The 19,703-nt window shown below is 46.0% G+C and overlaps 1 protein-coding gene across 9 annotated transcripts in view; it reads left to right on the top strand.

The window, feature by feature from the left end:
* ADAMTS17 (ADAM metallopeptidase with thrombospondin type 1 motif 17) overlaps positions 1-19,703 on the top strand; it is a 387,154-nt gene that overhangs the window by 112,922 nt on the left and 254,529 nt on the right. For all 9 annotated transcript variants that reach the window (XM_084975992.1, XM_021098456.2, XM_021098449.2 and 6 more), the window contains one exon: positions 4,400-4,443. Coding sequence is in view for 6 of the 9 variants with exons in the window: in XM_021098456.2 (XP_020954115.1) it covers positions 4,400-4,443 (44 nt within the window). In the remaining 3 variants the exon portion in view is untranslated. The remainder of the gene's footprint in view (positions 1-4,399; positions 4,444-19,703) is intronic.

Below are 19,703 nucleotides of genomic sequence, written 5' to 3'. Positions count from 1 at the left end.
CACACACCTATGTTCAACTAATCTATGACAAAGTAAGACAGAACAAATGGTGAAGGAAAGACAATTTCTTCAATAAGTGGTGCTGGGAAAATGACAGCTGCATGTAAAAGAATGATATTAGAATTTTCTCTAGCCCCATATACAAAAATAAACTCAAAGTGGCTTAAAGACCTAAATGTAAGACTGGATACCATAAAACTCTCAGAGGAAAATATAGGCAAAACACTCTTTGACATAAATCACAGAAATATCTTTTTCAGATCTACCTCCTAAATGAATGAAAATAAAAGCAAAAATCAATAAATGAGACCTAAGTAAACCTACAAGCTTTTTTTTTGCACAGCAAAAAATGCCACAAACAAAATAAAAAGACATTCTGCAGAACAGGAAAGAATATTTGCCAAGGAAGTGACCAAAAAGAATTAATCTTTAGAATATACCAATAGCTCATACAGCTCAATATCAAAAAATAACCCAATCAAAAAATGGGCAGAAGACCTAAGTAGACATTTCTCCAAAGAAGACATACAGATGGCAAAAAAAAAACCCTAAAACAAATGAAAAGATGCTCAGCATCACTAATTATTAGAGAAGTGCAAATCAAAACTACAATGGGGTAGTTACCACCTCACACCAATCAGAATAGCCATCATCAAAAACTCTATAAACAATAATGGCTGGTGAAGGTGCAGAGAAAAGGGAGCCCTCCTCCACTCTTGATGCGAATATGAATTGGTACAGCCACTATGAAAAACAGTATGGAAGTTCTCAAAAAACTGAAAATTGAGCTACTGTATGACTCAGCAATCTCACTCCAGGGCATATATCCACTGAAAACCATAATTTGAAAAGGTACATACACCCCAGTGTTCGTAGCAGCACTATTTATGATAGTTAAGATATAGAATCAACCTAAATGTCCATCAACAGAGGAATGGATAAAAAAGATATGGTATATATATATAAATTACTCAACGAGAAACGAAGATGAAATAATGCCATTTGCAGCAACATGGATGGACCTAGAGATTATCATACTATGTGAAATAAATCAGACAGAATAAGACAAACATCATATGATATCGCTTATATGTAGAATCTTAAAAAAAAAAAGATACAAATGAACTTATTTATAAAACAGAAACAGACTCACAGACTTCAAAAACAGTCTTATGCTTACCAAAGGGAACAGGTACGGGGAGGGATGGACTAGGGTTTCGGTGTTGCCATATCCACACTGTGCTATATATAGGATGACTGGCCAACAATGACTTGCTGTATAGCATCAGGAACTCTACCCAGTATTCTGTGATAATCTATATGGGAAAATAATCTGAAAAAGAATGGTTTATAACTGAATCACCATGTACAGCAGAAATCATTAGAATATTGTAAATCAACTATACTTCAGTAAAACTTTAAAAAATGGAACAAAATTGTTAAGAATTTCAGGCAGTGAGAGCAGAGATGAAAGCAGGTTGCAGGATGCGAGACTCCAGAGCATGGGGCCTGCCTGACTGCACGGCTCACACACCCACAGATCCCACCTGGCCTGTAGATCCACAGGGCCCCTCTTCTCTTGAGGAACAAACAGTGGAATGAAGGTGAATGGACTTGCATTTTTTTCATTCCCCAGTTGCCCCTCACAGTTCCTACGTGTGGGATTGGCGTGGGTTTATAGTAGAAGCCAGAGAACCTGGGGTGAAGCTGCTCCTGAAGACAGAGAGCTTGCTTTTCCTTTTATGAGAAAGAACCTTGAACAGAAAGGGGAGGGAGGATTCAGATTTTGCCTGACCCCTTCAAGCAAGGCCTCTAATTGAGCTTTGGCCTCCGTGAGTCCATCACTTGAGACCACTGTCATCCTGCAGGGAAGCTGGAGGTGATGCCTTGTCTGCCGTCTTTCTCCAAGTTGGCACCTGCAAAGTGGATGTTTTGTTCTCAGGCTGTTTAGTTCTGGAAGCCCAGGAGCAAGGTTTTGTGTGTGTGTGTATGTGTGTGTGTGACATGCCCAAAGCATTCAGATGGGAAGGGTGTCAGATCAAGAATGTTGAGTGAGATACCAGACCAGTGAGCAGATTTAGGTTTTATTTTATTTTTTAAAATTTATACTTTTATGTTTGGTTTCCTCCCTGCCAGTGCTTCTTCCTTGCTACTTTCTCCTGCCTATTAACTAGTCTTCTTTTTTTTATTTCTTTTTTAAAATTACTCAATGAATTTTCTTGCATTTATAGTTGTGCAATGATCATCACAACCCAGTTTTATAGCATTTCCATCCCAAACCCCCCAGCGCATCCCCCCACCCCCAACCTGTCTCATTTGGAAACCATAGGTTTTTCAGAGTATTAACTAGTCTTCTGAAAGGTCATCTTTGACTGAAAAATCAAGTCCCAAGTCTTTGTTTTCCTGTGATTGTTCCCTCTCCACTTCATGGAGGCTCCCTTGGTTTGGGAGAAGGTTATGAAAAGTATAGGGGTCTTAAAGGCTTTCTCTTTTTCCTTTGTGAAAATTCTTTTAAAATAGATTCCCCAAATATACACATTCATCCTCAGAAAATTGGAAACTTGTGACAGCCAAGCCCACATGGGCTGCTGACAGGATTGGCCCCAGCCTCTCCACACCATTATCATGGCCACCTTCAGGGCTTCATCCTCAAAGCTGTCCCAGCCACACCAGCCACCCTCTCCTCTGGGCTTGTAGAATGTTCCAGGTGCCTGATAGCACTTCTTGGCCCAAGGCAGTGGGCCTGGGCCAGGAAATTCTGTACATCAGAAGCCCACATAGAATCTTTTAAATCTACTGAACTGGAATCTGTGGGTCTGGTAGGCAGGTGAATCTCTGACAGTGTTCAGGTCAGCCCAAGGCAGAGCCAGGGTTGGGAACATGCAGGTGTTGCTCTACTCTGGCGGACATCAGTAACTGCTGAGAGGCGTCAGGCGTGGATTACATTTCAGAAGCAAGTACGTTAACAGGGACAGAGTGTACTGTGGCTGGGAGTGGAGGGGGAGTTAGTAGGGTAGCACATGGCCTTCTTGTTATTGTCCCCAGGGTGAATGGGAGAGGTGATCCTTCCTTGAGAATAGATCTTGACAGAGGGTCGGAGGGGAATTGAGGAGGAAATTGGAGGTGGGGATGGAATGTCAGAAGGTGGAGGCCAGGTGTGGTCCATTTTGGACCTGTGACTCTCATTTCACAACTTTGTGTAGTGACAGCCTTGTCGTGCTGGCCCCATTTTCCATCCCAGAGAGTATTCAAGGAGTAAAATAACAAGAGGTACCTTCAGAATACACTTTTTCAACCTGAAGCTGTGCCAGAGTGTGTTCAGAGAGCTGCAGATGAGTGGGTGCTTCCTGCCGGCCCCCATGGGAAGCATATGGGCCAGACACTGCTCTCCTCACCCAGTCCTGGGCAGGACGCTATCCCACACAGCATGCCGGGTAGCTCCCAACAGTGGGAATTTACAGGGCAGAATGGGGCGAATTCTCTGGTTTGGGGAAAGAAGGGCACAGACCCATCACTTCACCCCTCAGAGGCCAGAGGGAGCCCCTTGTGCCTGCAAGACCAGGGCTGGGCCAGATTTCAAGCATCTTTGCTGTTTCATTGCCCACAGCCACACACCTGGGGGAGCCTAGGGAGCTTTAAGGAATAGAACTTTTAGAAATGACATTTTTTGTTGTTGTGTTCTTATATGAATGATGCACGGTCATTCTAGCATCTCAAACCAGTTGCCGCCCAAGTAGAGTAACTTGGGAAGTCACTATAGTTTGACGCTATTGACTAGGAATTGTCTCTGATAGATGACTTAGTAAACTTCTTCCAAAACGTTGTCAGTGTTGGAAGGAGTCCTTCCAGCCACAGAGTAAATGAGGGTGGTGTATGGAATCATTTAGCTATGAAAAGAGGGTCTCAGGCGGGGTAACTGGTCCTGCTGATTGGAAATGTGGCCCATCTTGGTAAACACTGCTAGTTGTTATTCCTCATTATAACCTGTTACAGCTAAGGTGATAACTGTGTTATGGGTAAGATAAATCATCAAGATTTTTAAAAAAAATTTTTTTTTTTTTTTGTCTTTTTAGGGCCATACCTGCAGCATATGGAATTTCCCAAGATAGGGGTCAAGTTGGAGCTGCAGCTGCCAGGCTACGTCATATCCACAGCAATGCCAGATCTGAGCTGTGCCTGCAGCCTACCCCACAGCCCATGGCATCACTGGATCCTGAATCTACTGAGCAAGGGCCAGGGATTGAACCTGTGTCCTCATGGATGCTAGTTGGGTTTGTTACTACTGGACCACAATGGGAACTCCCTGAATCATCAAGACTAATAGACAGTGTTTTCTTCTCCTATTCTTGGAGGTCCTGCACCCACCTGACTATGTCTTCTTAAAATTTTTTTTTTTTAGGACAGATTTCTGCGTACATAAAGACGAACCTTGTGACACCGTTGGTAAGTTTAGGGTAAAAATAATAATCTGAGGGGCTGATATACCCTGTGATCATGGGGAGACTTGATAACACTTCCAGCCTGGAGGAACCACCTTTAAACAAACTCTGCCTTTTCTGTTGCCTCTTTTTGGGAGTAAATTTGGTCTTTGATTTTATCTTACTTTTTTTTTTTTTTCGCTGAAAACTTTTGCAGTTGCTTATGGCATAAGGCATCTAGACAAAGGGTTAATAAGGAAGACATGGGTAGTCCAACCAAGTGGAGGAGCCCCCAGGCTGCCCTGAGGTGACTGTAGTTGGGCCGCCTTTGAGCCTCTGGGCCACCAATGCAGGAGAGGGACCTCTCTGAGTTACACCATTGTCATGAGATGGAAGCTTAGCCAAGTGGCCTAAGAGGTGAAGTATGACTGCAGGGTTCAGGACTGTGTCCTACCCCAGCCTTGGCACCAGGCTCAATGCTTTCTGGTCAAACTGTAGTGATGGCAACAGGTGAGCTCCCTTCCACGCAACACCTCCCCCCCGCTTTCCCCCACTTGCCATTTCCCTCCTCTCCTGCCTCTAGTTGTGTCGGTTGCCCTCTCAGAGGTTGCATGTTGGAACCAATCTTCAACTGGTAGGAGTAGAGCACTTGGTTAGCAGGAAACTCCAAGAGGGTTTCCAGTTTTGTCCTCTGTAACACAAACCTCTGTTCACCAGCACGTTGGAAGGTTGCACTAGCAAAAGCAAAATTTGGAATTGAATGTGCTTAGAATTGTAGCAAAACTGAAGGGAAACCATATAGGATTGAATATATATTATGTTAGAATTCAAATGTCAAAAACCAGAGTTCCCATTGTGGCTCAGTGGTAACAAACCTGACTAGTCTCCATGAGTACTGGGTTTGATCCCTGACCTTGCTCAGGGGCTTAAAGGATCGGGTGTTGCCATGAGCTATGATGTAGGTTGCAGATGCAGCTCGGATCCTGTGTTACTATGGCTGTGGCATAGGCTGGTGGCTACAGCTGCTGATTTGACCCCTAGCCTGGGAACTTCATATGCTGCAGGTGCAACTCTAAAAGACCCCCCAACCAAAAAAAAGTATAAAAACCTGTGCTTCCCAGGGAGTCTCAGCTTTGGGTAATCATGAACCTTGGCTCTGACTCTGTCAGGTACAAGCTAGGTAATCTTTAGTAAATTTCCATAATCCATAAAATGGTCACTTTGGACTAGGTGGCTTCTAAGGCCTTTCCAAGTCTTGAATGGTAGAATGATAACTAGCATTTATGTTACATTTTAGAGTTGAATGGTTTTTTGTTTTTTTAATATACTATATCAAACCTCTAAACAAATTTGAGAACTAGATGTCAGAAACCCACTAGCCAATCTGACTTTTGTTATTTGGGGGCTGTTTCCTTAAGAGAATTACTAGACAAATGCGAAATAATGTAGGCTTCCCTAGAGGATTAAGTGGTACCCATCGAGCCTGATTGGGGCTGTTGAAGACTAGTGCGTGCCCATCTCTATCCACTGTCTGGGCGGCCAAGTCACTTGCTGTCCAGGGGACTGGCCACTCCTCCGCAGTGTTCACACTGATGCCCTCACACTTCTCTCAGGAGAGGCTTCTGCTCCCAGCCCTTCCAATGCCCTGTGCCGGCTCCCATGGAGACATGGATCCCTTGTATTGCCTTTGCCTGCACATCTTCATTGGAAGACTGCACTATACAGAGTGTGGCTTTGATCTGTGTGTTGCATGCTGCAGTGCCTGGCACAGGGCTGGGCAGGCTTGGTCACCACTGTTGACTGAAGGAATGAACGAATGAATGCGATAAAGGAACTCCAGTGTTTTTGAGTGATATGCATCTGGTGACAGGGTTTTCCTGCATGTGATTTAGAGCTGGCTTTTCTTTTCCTTTGAATATCTCTTTCACACCCACCATCCCTTGTCCTTTTGTCCAGTGTTTCTGGCTCCTTGTTGAGGAGCAGGCAGCAGGCTCTCTTAAGCATCCTTTCTAAACCACATCACCACCCTACTTATATTCATCTTTGTGAATGGACATAAGGAAGTACCATGGACTGGGAGGCTTAAACAACAAAAAAGTTATTGTCTCACGGTTCTGGAGGCTGGAAATCCAAAATCAAAGTGTTGGCAGGGGTGGTTTCTCCTGAGGCCTCTCTTCTTGGCTTGGTGTTGGCCGTCTTCTCCCTGTGTCTTCATGTGGTCTTACTTCCATGTGCGCCTGTGTCCTAATGTCCTTTTTTTAAAAAAGACATGGCTTAGAGTGGGGCTGTGTCGGATTCGTTTCCACTGCACCACACCTCATTTAGCCTTAATTACCTCTTGAAAGTCTCCATCCCCAGATTCAGGTTTGGGCTTCAACTTACAGTTTGGGCTTCAACTTACAGCTTTTGGGGGGACATAGTCTATAACATTACTCATTTGACACTTAACCACATACTGTTTGCGACATCTTATGTCCCAATCTGACCTCCTGGGTGTGTATATCTCATTTCCTAAACATGAAAGTCTTTAAATGGCATGGACCAGTTGTACTGATTGTCTCTGTGACCGCTGGTTAGCTCAGGGCTGAACCAGCCCAATCTCCTGCCTGTCTCTTGCATGCTTTTTCCAATACCTCAGTGACTTTTAGCTTTTGCAAAGAAACAGTCAACGCCTTAAAAAAAAAAAAAAAAAGATATGAAACCTGCATGGTGCTTTTTTAGGGCCACACCTGTGGCATATGGAGGTTCCCAGCTAGGGGTCTAATCTGAGCTACAGCTGCCAGCCTACGCCAGAGCCACAGCAATGCCAGTTCCGAGCCACATCTGCAACCTATACGACAGCTCACAGCAACACCGGATCCTTAACCCACTGAGCAAGGCCAGGGATCAAACCCGTAATCTCATGGTTCCTGGTCAGATTTGTTTCCACTGTACCACAATGGGAACTCCAGTACACATTTAACTTAATGTGTCATAATTTACTTGTATATATTAAGTCTATAAGAATAATGGGTGATTTGAGGAAAATAATTTGAAAACTGGGTTTGTGGCAGTCTTATGGCAGTGTCATCCAATTTATTTCTGTATTTTTTGGGGGGTGGGGGGGCACCATGCCTGCATCATGTGGAAGTTCCCAGGCCGGGGAATCAAACCTGCACCATGGCGATGACCCATGCCACAGCAGCAACCGCAGCCACAGCAATGACAATGCTAGATCCTTAACTCACTGCACCACAGGAGAACTCCATATTTCTGTATTTTTTAACCTTTATATTTTGAAATAAAGAATTTCTTAAGATTGTCAAAGTGGTACAGAGAAATCTCTTCTACCAATCTTACAGCTTCCTCTAATGGTAATATCTTATGTAACTCTAATGTACTTCCAAAACCAGGAAATTAATTGGCATAGTGCAGTGAACTAGACTATAGAGCTTAAGTTTCACCGGGTCTTTCATGCACTTATTTTTGGTTAAATTTTCACCTATCGTTCTGTGACGTTTGATCACATGTGTATATTTTTCCATCCACCTCAACAATCAGGAACAAAGCTGGTCATCACCTCCATGCAGCTCCCTCAGGCTGGCCCTGTGTAATTACCCTCTTCCTGCCCTTTCTCTAACCCTGGCTACCACTTATCTGTAATCCATCATGATAATTTTGTCATTCCAGCATCCAATTTATTTTTTCATTTTGTTTTGATTCCACAGAATGGAAAAATAATCTGGATCACATAGATGTATGGTTGCCAATACTAAGAGATTTTGAATAGCTGCCTTCAAATCTCAGGATCCAGCTGTAGCAGGAGGGGCTGTACCCTGAATTCTGCAGAAAATGAGATAATCTGGTACCTTGAGAAACTGGGAAAGCTTGGGAGTCACCATTGTTTTATATTTGGTATATACTAGTGGGTTTTTTGCTTGGTATGTATCTGTGTGTGTGTCTCTTTTTAGGGCTGCCCCCAGGGCATACAGAAGTTCCCAGGCTAGGGGCTGAACCGGAGCTGCACCTGCTAGCCTACACCACAGCCGTAGTAATGCCAGATCTGACCCTTGTTTGCAATCCACACCACAGCTCATGGCAGCTTAGGATCCTTAACCCAATGGGTGAGGCCAGGGATCAAATACACATCCTCATGGATATTAGTTAGGTGCATTACTTTTGAGCCACAACAGGAACTTCTGATTTGTTGTTTTAATTATCGTATAACTTATGGTAAAGAGTACAAATATTGATGGCTTTTTAAATGTATGACTGTTTTTTAGTTTATCTCTTATTTATTGAACTAGATTTAAAGGAGCATTTTGAATTCTATTTTAATCTATTTTTTTAAATTGTGGGGGGAATATGTATCAGGAAATTTACCTAACCATTTTTAAGTGGATAATTTGGTGGCATTAAGTACACTGTTTAATCACATGCCTGTACTCACACCACTACTCAAGATATGGAATGTTGGAGTTCCCATTGTGGCTCAGCAGATTAAGAACCTGATGTTGTCTCTGTGAGGATGTGGGTTTGATCCATGGCCTTGTTTAGTGGGTTAAGGGTCTGGCATTGCCTCAATTTGCTGGGTAGTTTGCAGATGCGGCTTGGATCCCTCGTTGCTATGGCTGTGGTGTAGGCATGTAGCTGTAGCTCTGATTCGACCTCTGGCTTGGGAACTTCCATATGCCACAGGTACAGCCATAAAAAAGAAAAGAAAAAGATATGGAATGTTCTTAGTCCCTCAGAAGTTTCCTTCATGTCTTCTGCAGGTCCTCTAGTATGTTCCCAAAGGTAACCTACTATTGTAAATGTTTTAATTACTGTTTTTTAAGTGGTTTAATTAAAATAAATAGTTTAAAGTAGATTTCAAAGTTAAATTGGAACAGTTCATTTGAAGAATGTCTGAGGTACTGAGTGGAGTTCGGGAGCCCATGAAAAATACTTCCCGTCACACTGCTGAGTCAGCATGAGCCCATGAGCCCATTTGACAGGATTCCTGATTGTGGAACCAGGCACAAAGGGCATTTATCACAAGGAGGACTGCCTCTGAGGCTGGAGGATCCAGTGGGAACATAGCCAGTGCCCAGGGAGCCCCAGAGGGCAAGGCCACAGACCCCAGGCAGAGGTCAGTGGCAGGGCTGTGGGGAATGGCTGGTCTGCCCCACATCCACTGTCTCATCAGCTCCCAGTTTAGAGTCCCACCCTCAGTCACATGCCTGCCCTTCTCTAGCTCCACCTGCGTGGGTATGTGGGGGGTTGAAGGCACCTCTGCACCTTTGGGCTTCCATAGCAGAGGCAGAGGCACTTCCCAGAAAGTGCCCACGATTGGGTCTGCAGAGGGGTGTCTGGGTGCTTGAGCTGGGGAGGGATGATGCTGGACCCCTCGGAATGACCAATGCCTGCTACAGCTCTGACCTTTGAGTGAAGGTTGAAACCCAAGACACCAACATGTCCTGTGTGCACAGTACAGGGGTCCTGCTGACATAGGCAAGGGGCTTCCCTTCCCTGACTCTAAGGCGGCCCTGACTCCTGTGGCTTGCCTTTTTTTTTTTTTTTTGCTTTTTCTTATTGCCACACTTGTGGCATATGGAAGTTCCCAGGCTAGAGGTCAAATTGGAGCTGTAGCCACCTGCCTATACCACAGACACAGCAACGTGGGATCCAATCTGCATCTGCAACCTACACCACAGCTCACAACAACACCGGATCCTTAACCCACTGAGCAAAGCCAGTGATCAAACCTACATCCTTATGGATTCTAGTTGGGTTTGTTATTGAGCCACAATGGGAACTTCCAGGGCTTGACTTTTAAAGAGTCACACCAGACACCCTCTCCCTCTTGGGCCACCATGGAAAGGGGAGGGGTGACACGTAGGGGTCCTGCTAATCTCCCCGCACAAGGGGGAGGGCTACCCTTCAGGCAGCAGGATCCGGAAAAACAGGCTTCTTCCCAGCAGAAGCAGCTGTTCCCTGCCCCCTCCCCCACCACGTGCAGTTCAGACTAGCGTTTGGGGCCTGGGGGCTTTTCCCCTGTTGAGTTTCTTCACCCCATGTGATCTGCTTTCCCGCCGCCATCCTAGGTGGGCGAGGGTGTCAGGGCTGCAGGATCGTGGAGGCCAGAGACCTCTGGAGGCCTTTGCAGGCCCTGCCTCCTCCTGACACACATCTCAGGGTCTCCCTGGGGGAGCTGGCCCGAGCAGCCACGTCTCCCCACCTTGGCTGACAGTCAAGGGATATGCGGTGTTTGTCCCCTCCTACCCTCGGATTGAAGCTGAGATGTTGATTTTTTTTTTTTTTGACAGCCTAATTCAAACTTTATGAATGTAATTATCAGGATTTATTTTGGTCTCATAGTAGTTTTGTGGCATATGGAGGTTCCCAGGCTAGGGGTCAAATCAGAGCCGTAGCTGCCGGCCTACGCAACAACAACACAGCAACACAGAATCCGAGCTGTGTCTTCAACCTACACCACAGCTCACAGCAATGCCAGATCCTTAACCCCCTGAGCAAGGCCAGGGATCAAACCTGAATCCTCATGGCTACTAGATGGGTTCGTTACTGTTGAGCCACGACAGGAACTCCACATACTAGTTTTTAATTACTGGAAACACCCCTTTCTTCCCCCAGCAGAGGGGTGTGATGGTCCTACATGAAGGAAGGTGGTACTATTCCATTGCCTTGTGAAACGCTCCACACAGAAGGTCCTGGAGATGCCCCAAGCCTGGTCATGTCCTGGGGCCCTGCTGCTCTGACCTTTGAGTCCCTTCCTACAGCTGTCCCTGAACTTGGTGGCCCTCTGTGGCCCATAGCCCTGGTGCTGAGCTCCCTGAAAGGTCTGGCTGGACATGGGAGCTTCATAGCTGTGGCCACTGACCTCACCCAGCAGCGGGTCCTTCTGTGAGAGAGGAAGGGAGTCTCACTGACCGGGATGCTCAGGCACACCCAGGGTCCAGGAATGAAGTGTCACCTTTGGAAGTCTATTTCAGGCCAGCCCTCCGTGAGGCTGTGGAAGAAAAATGTGCTGGAAACCAAGTGGGAGGCAAGGGAACCACTGTCATGATGCTACCCTCCCTGAGTTTTTATTCACTTAATGTGTCTGGGGAAGAGAAGTTTGAACTCTGTGATGATGTCATTTATGGCTCAGGTAAGAAAGAAGGCCACGTTTTATGTATAAAAACAAACATCAAGGAGTTCCCTTCATGGCTCAGCGAAAACAAATCTGACTGGTAACCATGAAGACGCAGGTTCGATCCCTGGTCTTGCTCTGTGGGTTAAGGATCTGGCGTTGCCGTGAGCTGTGGTGTGGAGTGGGTCACAAATGCAGCTCGGATCTGTGGTGTTGCTGTGGCTGTGATATAGACCAACGGTTTTAGCTCTGATTTGACCCCTAGCCTGGGAACCTCCATATGCTGTGGGTACCGCCCTAAAAAAGGCAAAAAACAAAAATGAAACATCACAACATATCCATCCTGGAGTTCCTGCTGTGGCTCAGTGGGTCAAGAACCTGACACAGTGTCTGTGAGGACATGGGTTCAATCCCTGGGCACTGATACTTAACTCAGTGGGTTAAGTATCTGGCATTGCTGTGAGCTGCGGCATAGGTCACAGATGTGGTCAGATCTGGTGTGGCTATGGCTGTGGCGTAGGCCTGTGGCTATAGCTGATTCGACCCCTAACCCTGAAATCTCCATATGCTGCAGGTGTGCCGTGTAAAAAAAAAAAAAATCCACCTGGCTGAACCTTCCCATTGGTCACCCTGGAGGACATTTGCTTATTCCAGTCCAGGTGCCATAGCTGGAAAGTGGGGTCCCCTCTCTGGATTTCTCTCATGGGGAGCACTCCTCTTTGTCTTTTTGTGGGGTTGCTCAGTCTTCATTCCTCAAGTGGTTTGGAATTATGGAGATGGCAAAAGTTCTGACTGCTGAATGATGCAGGAAAGTCTTGCTTGAGTTGAAAATACAGATTTCCATTAGGTAGCTTTGGGTTTCTTTGTTTCTGAAGGCTTTCCTGTCTGTTCATTTTGCTTTATTTTGTTTTTCCTAGGGATCTTACAGAAGTCAAGATTCAGTTTTGCTTCGAGATTGGTAGTTGTCTCTGATGGTTGCCTTAGGGGGAATCAGCTCCACTGAATAAACACATTCTGATAGGTCCATCGCCTTACCTCATGCCCATCTTGTGTTGGGCACTGTGCAGGCTGCTCCAGTCTCAGGCTTATCTAGACCATGACCTTTGTGTCACTCTGGGATGCTTACAGAAAAAGAGAAGGCTTAATGCCCAGTGACATATGCATTGTCCCAAGTCAGACAGCCCGAGGTCTTCAGCAAATTCATGTTTGTCAGGAGGTATATTGGCGTTTATAATTATACTCTTGACCATCCTATGATTTTTGAGAGGTTTTATGAAAGGTTTCAATTTGGGGAATGAAATATGCTTGCATCTAGCAATCAGGGGTGTAGACTGTTTGGGCAAGGGCTGCCTCCCCCATCATACAATAAAAAATAGGTCATTCCCTTGAGAGAGTTAGGAAACTCACATTCTATTTAGGGCTTTGCTCCCTGTCAGTTCGGCTTGGATTTCTCAGCTAATAGAGTTACTGGGAAAGCTAGGAAGTATGTAGTCTTCCCTTGGTAACCATGGGAACTGATTCTAGGACTCCCCAAGAATACAAGTGTGCTGCACATTTGGCCCTCTGTACCTGTGGATTCTGCACCAACAGACTCAGTCAGCCTCGGATGGAAGGGTTGAGTATACTTGAGTAAACGAGATTTAAACCCATTAGGCTTTCAACGTAAGTAGAGAGTGTTTTCTGAAAAATACTGGAAGTTTCTAAGTTGTATCTGGATATTGGAGACAGTCTTTTAAAAGCTGCTGTTCCCCATGGGTTGCCCAAGGAGAACAGATGAGGGCAAGAACAGGATGACCATGGGGAGTTTCCTGCTCCTTGCCTTGCACGGCTGTTCTATGGCATGACTTGAAGATGTTGACCGTGGTGAATAAAAATGTGTGTGCGAGAGTTCCTGCTGTGGCACGATGGGATTGGCGGTGTCTTGGGAGTGCTGGGACGCAGGTTTGATCCCTGGGCCAGCATAGTGGGTTAAAGATCTGGCATTGCCACAGCTGTGGCTTGGATCTGATCGCCAGTCCGGGAACTTCCATATGCCGACGGGTGGCCAAAAAAAAAAAATGTGAGCATGAGTGTGTTTGTACATACATACACACATGCACACAAGCCTAGGTGCCAACCTGCACGTGGGAATGTGTGCTGTTTCTACACTTCCTGCACCTTAAAGTCTGGAGGGGCTTCCTTTGTACCCACCAAGTTCTATAAGTTCCTCAGAAAGGAGCTCTTCCAAGAAGGAACAGCACAACCAGAACCCAGGGAAGGGGGTTTCTCTTGGGTATTTGGCAGGAAGTCTGCAGTGAAACCAGTGGCCCCAGGAGACCAAGTTCAACGTTTCCTCTTCCTCATGCCAGGGTCATGATTAAGGTTACACAATGGCCAAAAGGTATTTTAAAATGGTGACACTACATGGGTGTGTTTTTGCATGGGATAGGACAGAGATTGGAATTAGACCAGCAAAACCCATGGTCTAGCTTGGTTGCCTTTGAAGCTGGAGAGCAACAGGCTGAGCAATCAGGAACTAGCCCTGCAGGCTTTCCAGCTGTGGTCCTTCAGATGTAGGCCTTTAAGTCTGAAAGTGGGTGCCCTTTGGGAGGGAGTCCTAGGGAAGGCTGCTGGGTAGCCCGTCGTAGGCTCTGTGCTCGGGCGACCCTTGAAGGGACTGTGAAGCAGATACCCTTCCAGTTAGGTGGTCCCTTGCCTGCTTGAGATGTCGGTGACACTAGTGGAGGCCACAGCCCACTACCCTGTCTTTAGCCCAGGCCTCACATGGCATTGGCAGAGAGCCTCTGTCTCTGTTGTTTCCTGATGTTTGCATCCTCATAGCCCAAGGAGCACTTTAAAATTAGGCCAGAGTCAAGTGTGGGTGCCTCTCTGTTGCCTGGCTCTTACTCAGTCATGTGATACTGAGGCCATCCTAACCTTTACTGGGTTTGCTGGAAACAGAAATCTCCTCCCAGCCTGGGGATGGGTGGGAGAAATAGAGTCATAAATGGAAACTAGGCCTTTCCAAGATGCTTTTTGTGTAAACTGTGAGTCCTGAAGCCCCCTTGGAACCTTCTAAGGGCCTCTGGTTGAGAGCCAGAGGAGTGGGCAGGAGAGGTGAGGGGCTGGGCTCCTCTGCAGTGGGTCCTGCCCTGGCTGGCGAGGGCCCTGAGCTGGAGGGGACCCCACAGCATGGCTTCCTTTGCAGTGGCCCTCAGGGTGGTCCCTTTTACCACCCATGGGCCCCATCATCTCCACAGTGAACCATCCTCAGGGGCCAGTGGTCTGAGCATCGTTCCAGCACTTACACCTGGGTTCAAAACCCACTTCCACCACTGTCCTGCATGAGTCCCCTGATATCTCTGGCTCTGCTTTCACTCCTGTAAAATGAGGATAATAATACCCAGGGTCATTGTGAAGGTTAAATGTGATCAATAGTTACACCCATTAGGATGGGTATAGTCAACAACAACAAAACTTGCAGAAAATAATAACTATTGGTGAGGATGTGGAGAGTATTCTGTTGGTAGGAAAGTAAAATGGTGCATCTGCTGTGGAAAATAGCATGTTGGTTCCTCAAGAAATAAAAATATTTTCCAGGAAATCCTCTTCTAGGTATATACGCCAAGGAAATGGAACTTGAACAGAAGTTGTACATCTATGTTCATAGCAGCATTATTCACAAGTACCAAAAGGTAGAAACAACCCATGTGTCCTTTTATCTATATGTGGAATAATATTCAGCCTTAAAAAAGGAATTTAGTAGATGCAGTCTATTACATTTAGAATGGATAAGCAATGAGGTCTTGCTGTACAGCCCGGGGAACTATATCCAATCTTGTGTGATAGAACATGATGGAATATGAGAAAAAGAATGTGTGTGTATATATATACATATATATGTATATATATGTATGTATATATGACTGGATCACTTTTCTGTACAGCAAAACTTGACAGAACATTGTAAATCAACTATACTTTAAAAAAGGAAATTCTGGAGTTCCTGTTGTGACTCAGTGGTAACAAACTGACCAGTATTCATGAGGATGTGGGTTTGGGCCCTGGCCTCACTCAGTCAGTTAAAGATCCAGCATTGCCATCCATGAGCTGTAGGGTAGGTTGCAGATGCAGCTCAGATCCAGCATTGCTGTGGCAGTAACATAGGCTGGCAGCTGCAGCTCCGATTTGACTCCTAGTCTGGGAACTTCCATACGGCACAAATGTAGCCCTAAAACACCAAAAAAGGGGGAGGGGGGAAATTATGAGATATGCTATAACATGGATAAAACTTGACGATATTATGCTAAATGAAATCAGCCAGTCACAAAAAGACAGGTATTATGTGATTCCACCTATTTAAAGTTCCTGGAGAAATTGAATTCATAGAGACAGAAAATAGATTAGTGGTTACCAGGGGCTGGGAGGGATAAAGAAGAGTTATTATTTAATGGGTTCATTTTGGGAAGGTGAAAAAGCTCTGAAGTTGGATGGTGGTGATGCTTGCACAACAATGTGAATGTATTTAATGCCATAGAATTGTATACCTGAAAGTGATTCAAATGGTAACTATCATGTTGTATATACTTTACCACAATTAAAAAACAAAATGAGATGACCACGGAGATGGATTTGTTAATTTTATTCACTAGTACTTCCTTGCAAAGATTTCTTCCAAGAAAAATGGTAAGATGAGAGGAAAAAGTACAATTCTCAGAGAAGAGGGTCCTTGTGCTTCCCTTCCTGGGAGGCTGGGTGGGGTGATGAGCTACGAGAACTGTGGGACCCTGGGGTGGTTGCAGGCAGAGAAGGGAAGGAAGGGGAGAGGAAGGCTGGGAGTAGGTGAGGCTCTGGCATGGGAGAGAGAAGAGAGGAGAGGGCATTTGAAGACGGGTTGTTGGGGGGTTGACCTAACACTTTCTGATGGTCTTAGAGAGATGCAAGTAGGGATTGGGAGGCCTTTTGCAAGTTTCTTTTTTGGTGTCTAGCTGTGTGTTCTTGGCTGAGATTCCAGCACCAGATTGCACCTTGTAGGTGCTGAGACTTAGTGAAGTAACTGTTAACACTTTTTGGACTGTGGACCATCCCCCTCTGCATCTGGCATTAAAATCATCATTTCAGAGTCAAGGCAGGAGTTGACTTTCCCAGTGACAGTGGTTAGACTCAAGGTATACAGAGCTGGTGTTGGTCATACTCAAGTCACGGGGTGCTCAGAAGTAACTACAGGGGCAGGATGTAGTGACCCTGTGGGTGTAGAAATGCAATTTAGGGGAGAATGTTTGTTTGCAGCTTGCATATTTCAGGCAATTCACCAGGATTCTCTGGTGTTTGAGAGCTCATAATTGAAGAACCCCCAACTATGCCATGTGAAGATTGTCTCTGGGTTTTGAACCTCACTTTCTACAGATATACAGCTTAAGAGACAGGAGTGCTTTGGGAAGGAGAGAGGAGGTTATGTCAGGCCAATCTATTGGTTGGTTCTGTCTCACAGAGACCAGATCTTGGCCTGGTTGTTATTTAGGGTTTGGGTTCAAAATGCTTTTGGCAGTCTTGGCAAGTACCATTGTGGGGGAAAGAACATTTGATGTAGAGGAAAAGGCTGAGTCATTGTCAGAAAGCACTGCATCATGGTTAGGAAACACTGACTCATGGTCAGGAAGGGGCTTAGTTGGTCAGGAAGTGCTGTGTCATGGTCAGGAAAGGCTGAGTCATGGTCAGGAAGGGCTGAGTTATTATCAGAAAGTGCTAAGTCATGGTCAGGAAGGGACTGATTTGTGGGTCAGGAAGAGCTGATTTATGATGAGGAAACACTGAGTCATGGTCAGGAAGGGCCAAGTCATTGTAAGAAAATGCTGAGCCGTGGTCAGGAAGGGCTGAGTCATAGTCTGAAAAGCACTGAGTTGTGAGGATATGTTGCTGACCCACTCCAGGGGTTATAGAAGGTCTTTTGGCTGATAACCACACCTATTTTCTTCTTCCTAGATGATTAAACTTCCTACCTTCCTGGCATTAGGTGCAGCCAGGTGACTCTCTTTTCCACCGGACTGAAAGTAGAAGTGATATGCACTATCTCCAGGCCTGGTTCCTACAAGCCTTCTGTGAAATGCTGCTTGAGGCTCCTTTTTGGTTGACTGGCTGAGGCCTACCTACTAGCCAGCATCCTTGCCCCCTGAAGCAATGGGCATTATGTGAGTGAGAAGTAAATGTGTGGTGACACTGAGATTCGGTGTTTTGTGTTTGCTACAGCATTAACCTCCATTACCAGAGATGCCAGATCTGGGTGGAATGTAAGATTCTGTCCTTGAGGTTCTGTAAGATCTCAAGGCAGCCAAGGAGTCACCTCTGTGGGGCCTAACCTCTTGGATGGCAGCACCACCTCCACGCGCAGGCTGAAAAAGTGGCTTTGGCAGGTGACCCATGGGGCCTTGGGGAACAAGGGGCAGAGCCCTGAATCTTAAGCTATTTCTAGGGAAGAACTAAAAAAGCAGTCTTGGGAGGGGAGGAAAACTTAACTCTTACCTTCTTCTACCCACCTTATGTTCTTTGGCTAGAGCCCTGTAAATTAGACTGACAAAAGTTAACAACTGAAAAGCAAACAGAAGTTAACACATGCATCAAACATACACTGGCAAAAGCTCAGGAGGAGCTCAAAAGGCTGATTAGAACTTGGGTTTAGAGCATCTTAAAAAAGAACAATAGGGGAGAGTTCCTGTCGTGGCTCAGCAGAAATGAATCTGACTAATATCCATGGAGGTTCTAACCCTGGTCCTGCTCAGTGGCTTAAGGATCTGGCATTATTGCCAAGAGCTGTGGTGTAGGTCGCAGGCGTGGCTTGCATCCCGAGTTGCTGTGACTGTGGTGTAGGGTGGCAGCCACAACTCTGATTTGACCTCTAGCCTGGGAACCTTCGTATGCCATGAGTGTGGCCCTAAAAGAGACCAAAAAAAAAAAAAAAAAAGAACAGTGGATTTTAAAGAAGTAATTGGACAGGAGAAAGACTTCGAGTTTCTAGAGTGGCAAATTGTAGGAAGGTATAGATATGAGGGACCTGGTGGTCCATATAGGCTACATTCAACAAAGTTTGTTATACAGATTCCTCCAGTGCCATCTCTGGGCCAATAAGGGTCTAGGGTTACTCTGATGGTTAACTTCTGTAGAGAGGATGGGGGTACACCTGTACAAACTTATGTCCTGCTTTTAGGCAAGTGGAGGGAAGGCAAAGGGAAGTCAGAGAAGCTTTTCTGGCCATGCTCAGGGCGTGCGGAAGTTCTGGGGCCAAGGATTGAACTTGAGCTGTGGCAGTGACAACACTGAATCCCAGAGAGTTGGGTTTTTTGTTTGTTTGTTTTTTGTTTATATCTGCATTTTCTCAGTTGCCTTCAGCTCAAAATAATCCCCATACCAAAGTGGCACATTTTGGGGTGGCATATTCTTTGCCCTTTCAGATTTCAGTGGGATCTTGGAGAAAATTCCTTCCGTTGTTGAAGCTGTTTAGGGCTGGGGAGGGAAAGAGACCTAAAGATTGCTGATCCTTGAGCACAGTGCTGAGGACAGGGTGCCCACAAGTGCTACACAGCTCTGGGTTCAGATGTGGTCTAGATGTGGACCAGCAGCCTCCCAGCCTTGATCAGGGGCCCAGTGCCAGCCCTAGGCTCAAGGTGGAGCTCAGAGCTCCCGTGTGTCTCCCAGGGCTCAGATGGGCACAGGGAGGTTCTGTAATGACTGGACCACTCACCTCCAGCATTTTCCTGACCCCAGTGTGGGTGGAGCAGGTTCACTGATGATCCTGAATGGCCTAGAATGTAGGGGTCGGCCTTACTCTGCCTTTGCTGTAGTTGAGGGGCAGAGAGACACCCAGTGTGAGCTTTAACCTGGGGACCACCCCTTCCATCACTGGCCAGAGATGAGGGATGATCCTGAGGGTGGGGCTCATTTCCCCAGAGGATTGTAGGGCCCTGATGTGATTCATGTTTGATTTCTTTGTCTCTGGCTCCCTTCTTCAATGCTGGAGAGGACCTGTTCTCCTCTCACTTCTACAAGGGGTGGCCTTTTCTTGATCCCATGCTTCCATCATATCCTCTCTTGGTGAAGAGCATTGTCTTCCTCTTTTCCGGCTGCTACAATGAAGTACCACGGATGGGGGGCTTAGAAAGCAGACATTTATTTCTGACGGTCCTGGAGGCCTGAAGTCCCAG

Source organism: Sus scrofa, chromosome 1, assembly GCF_054392235.1.
Source record: "Sus scrofa isolate SSC_HxYL_T2T_F1_AM1 chromosome 1, Sscrofa_HxYL_maternal_Yorkshire_Landrace_v2.0, whole genome shotgun sequence".
NCBI classification, from domain to species: Eukaryota; Metazoa; Chordata; class Mammalia; order Artiodactyla; family Suidae; genus Sus; species Sus scrofa.
This window is presented reverse-complemented; position numbering and strand designations above follow the sequence as displayed.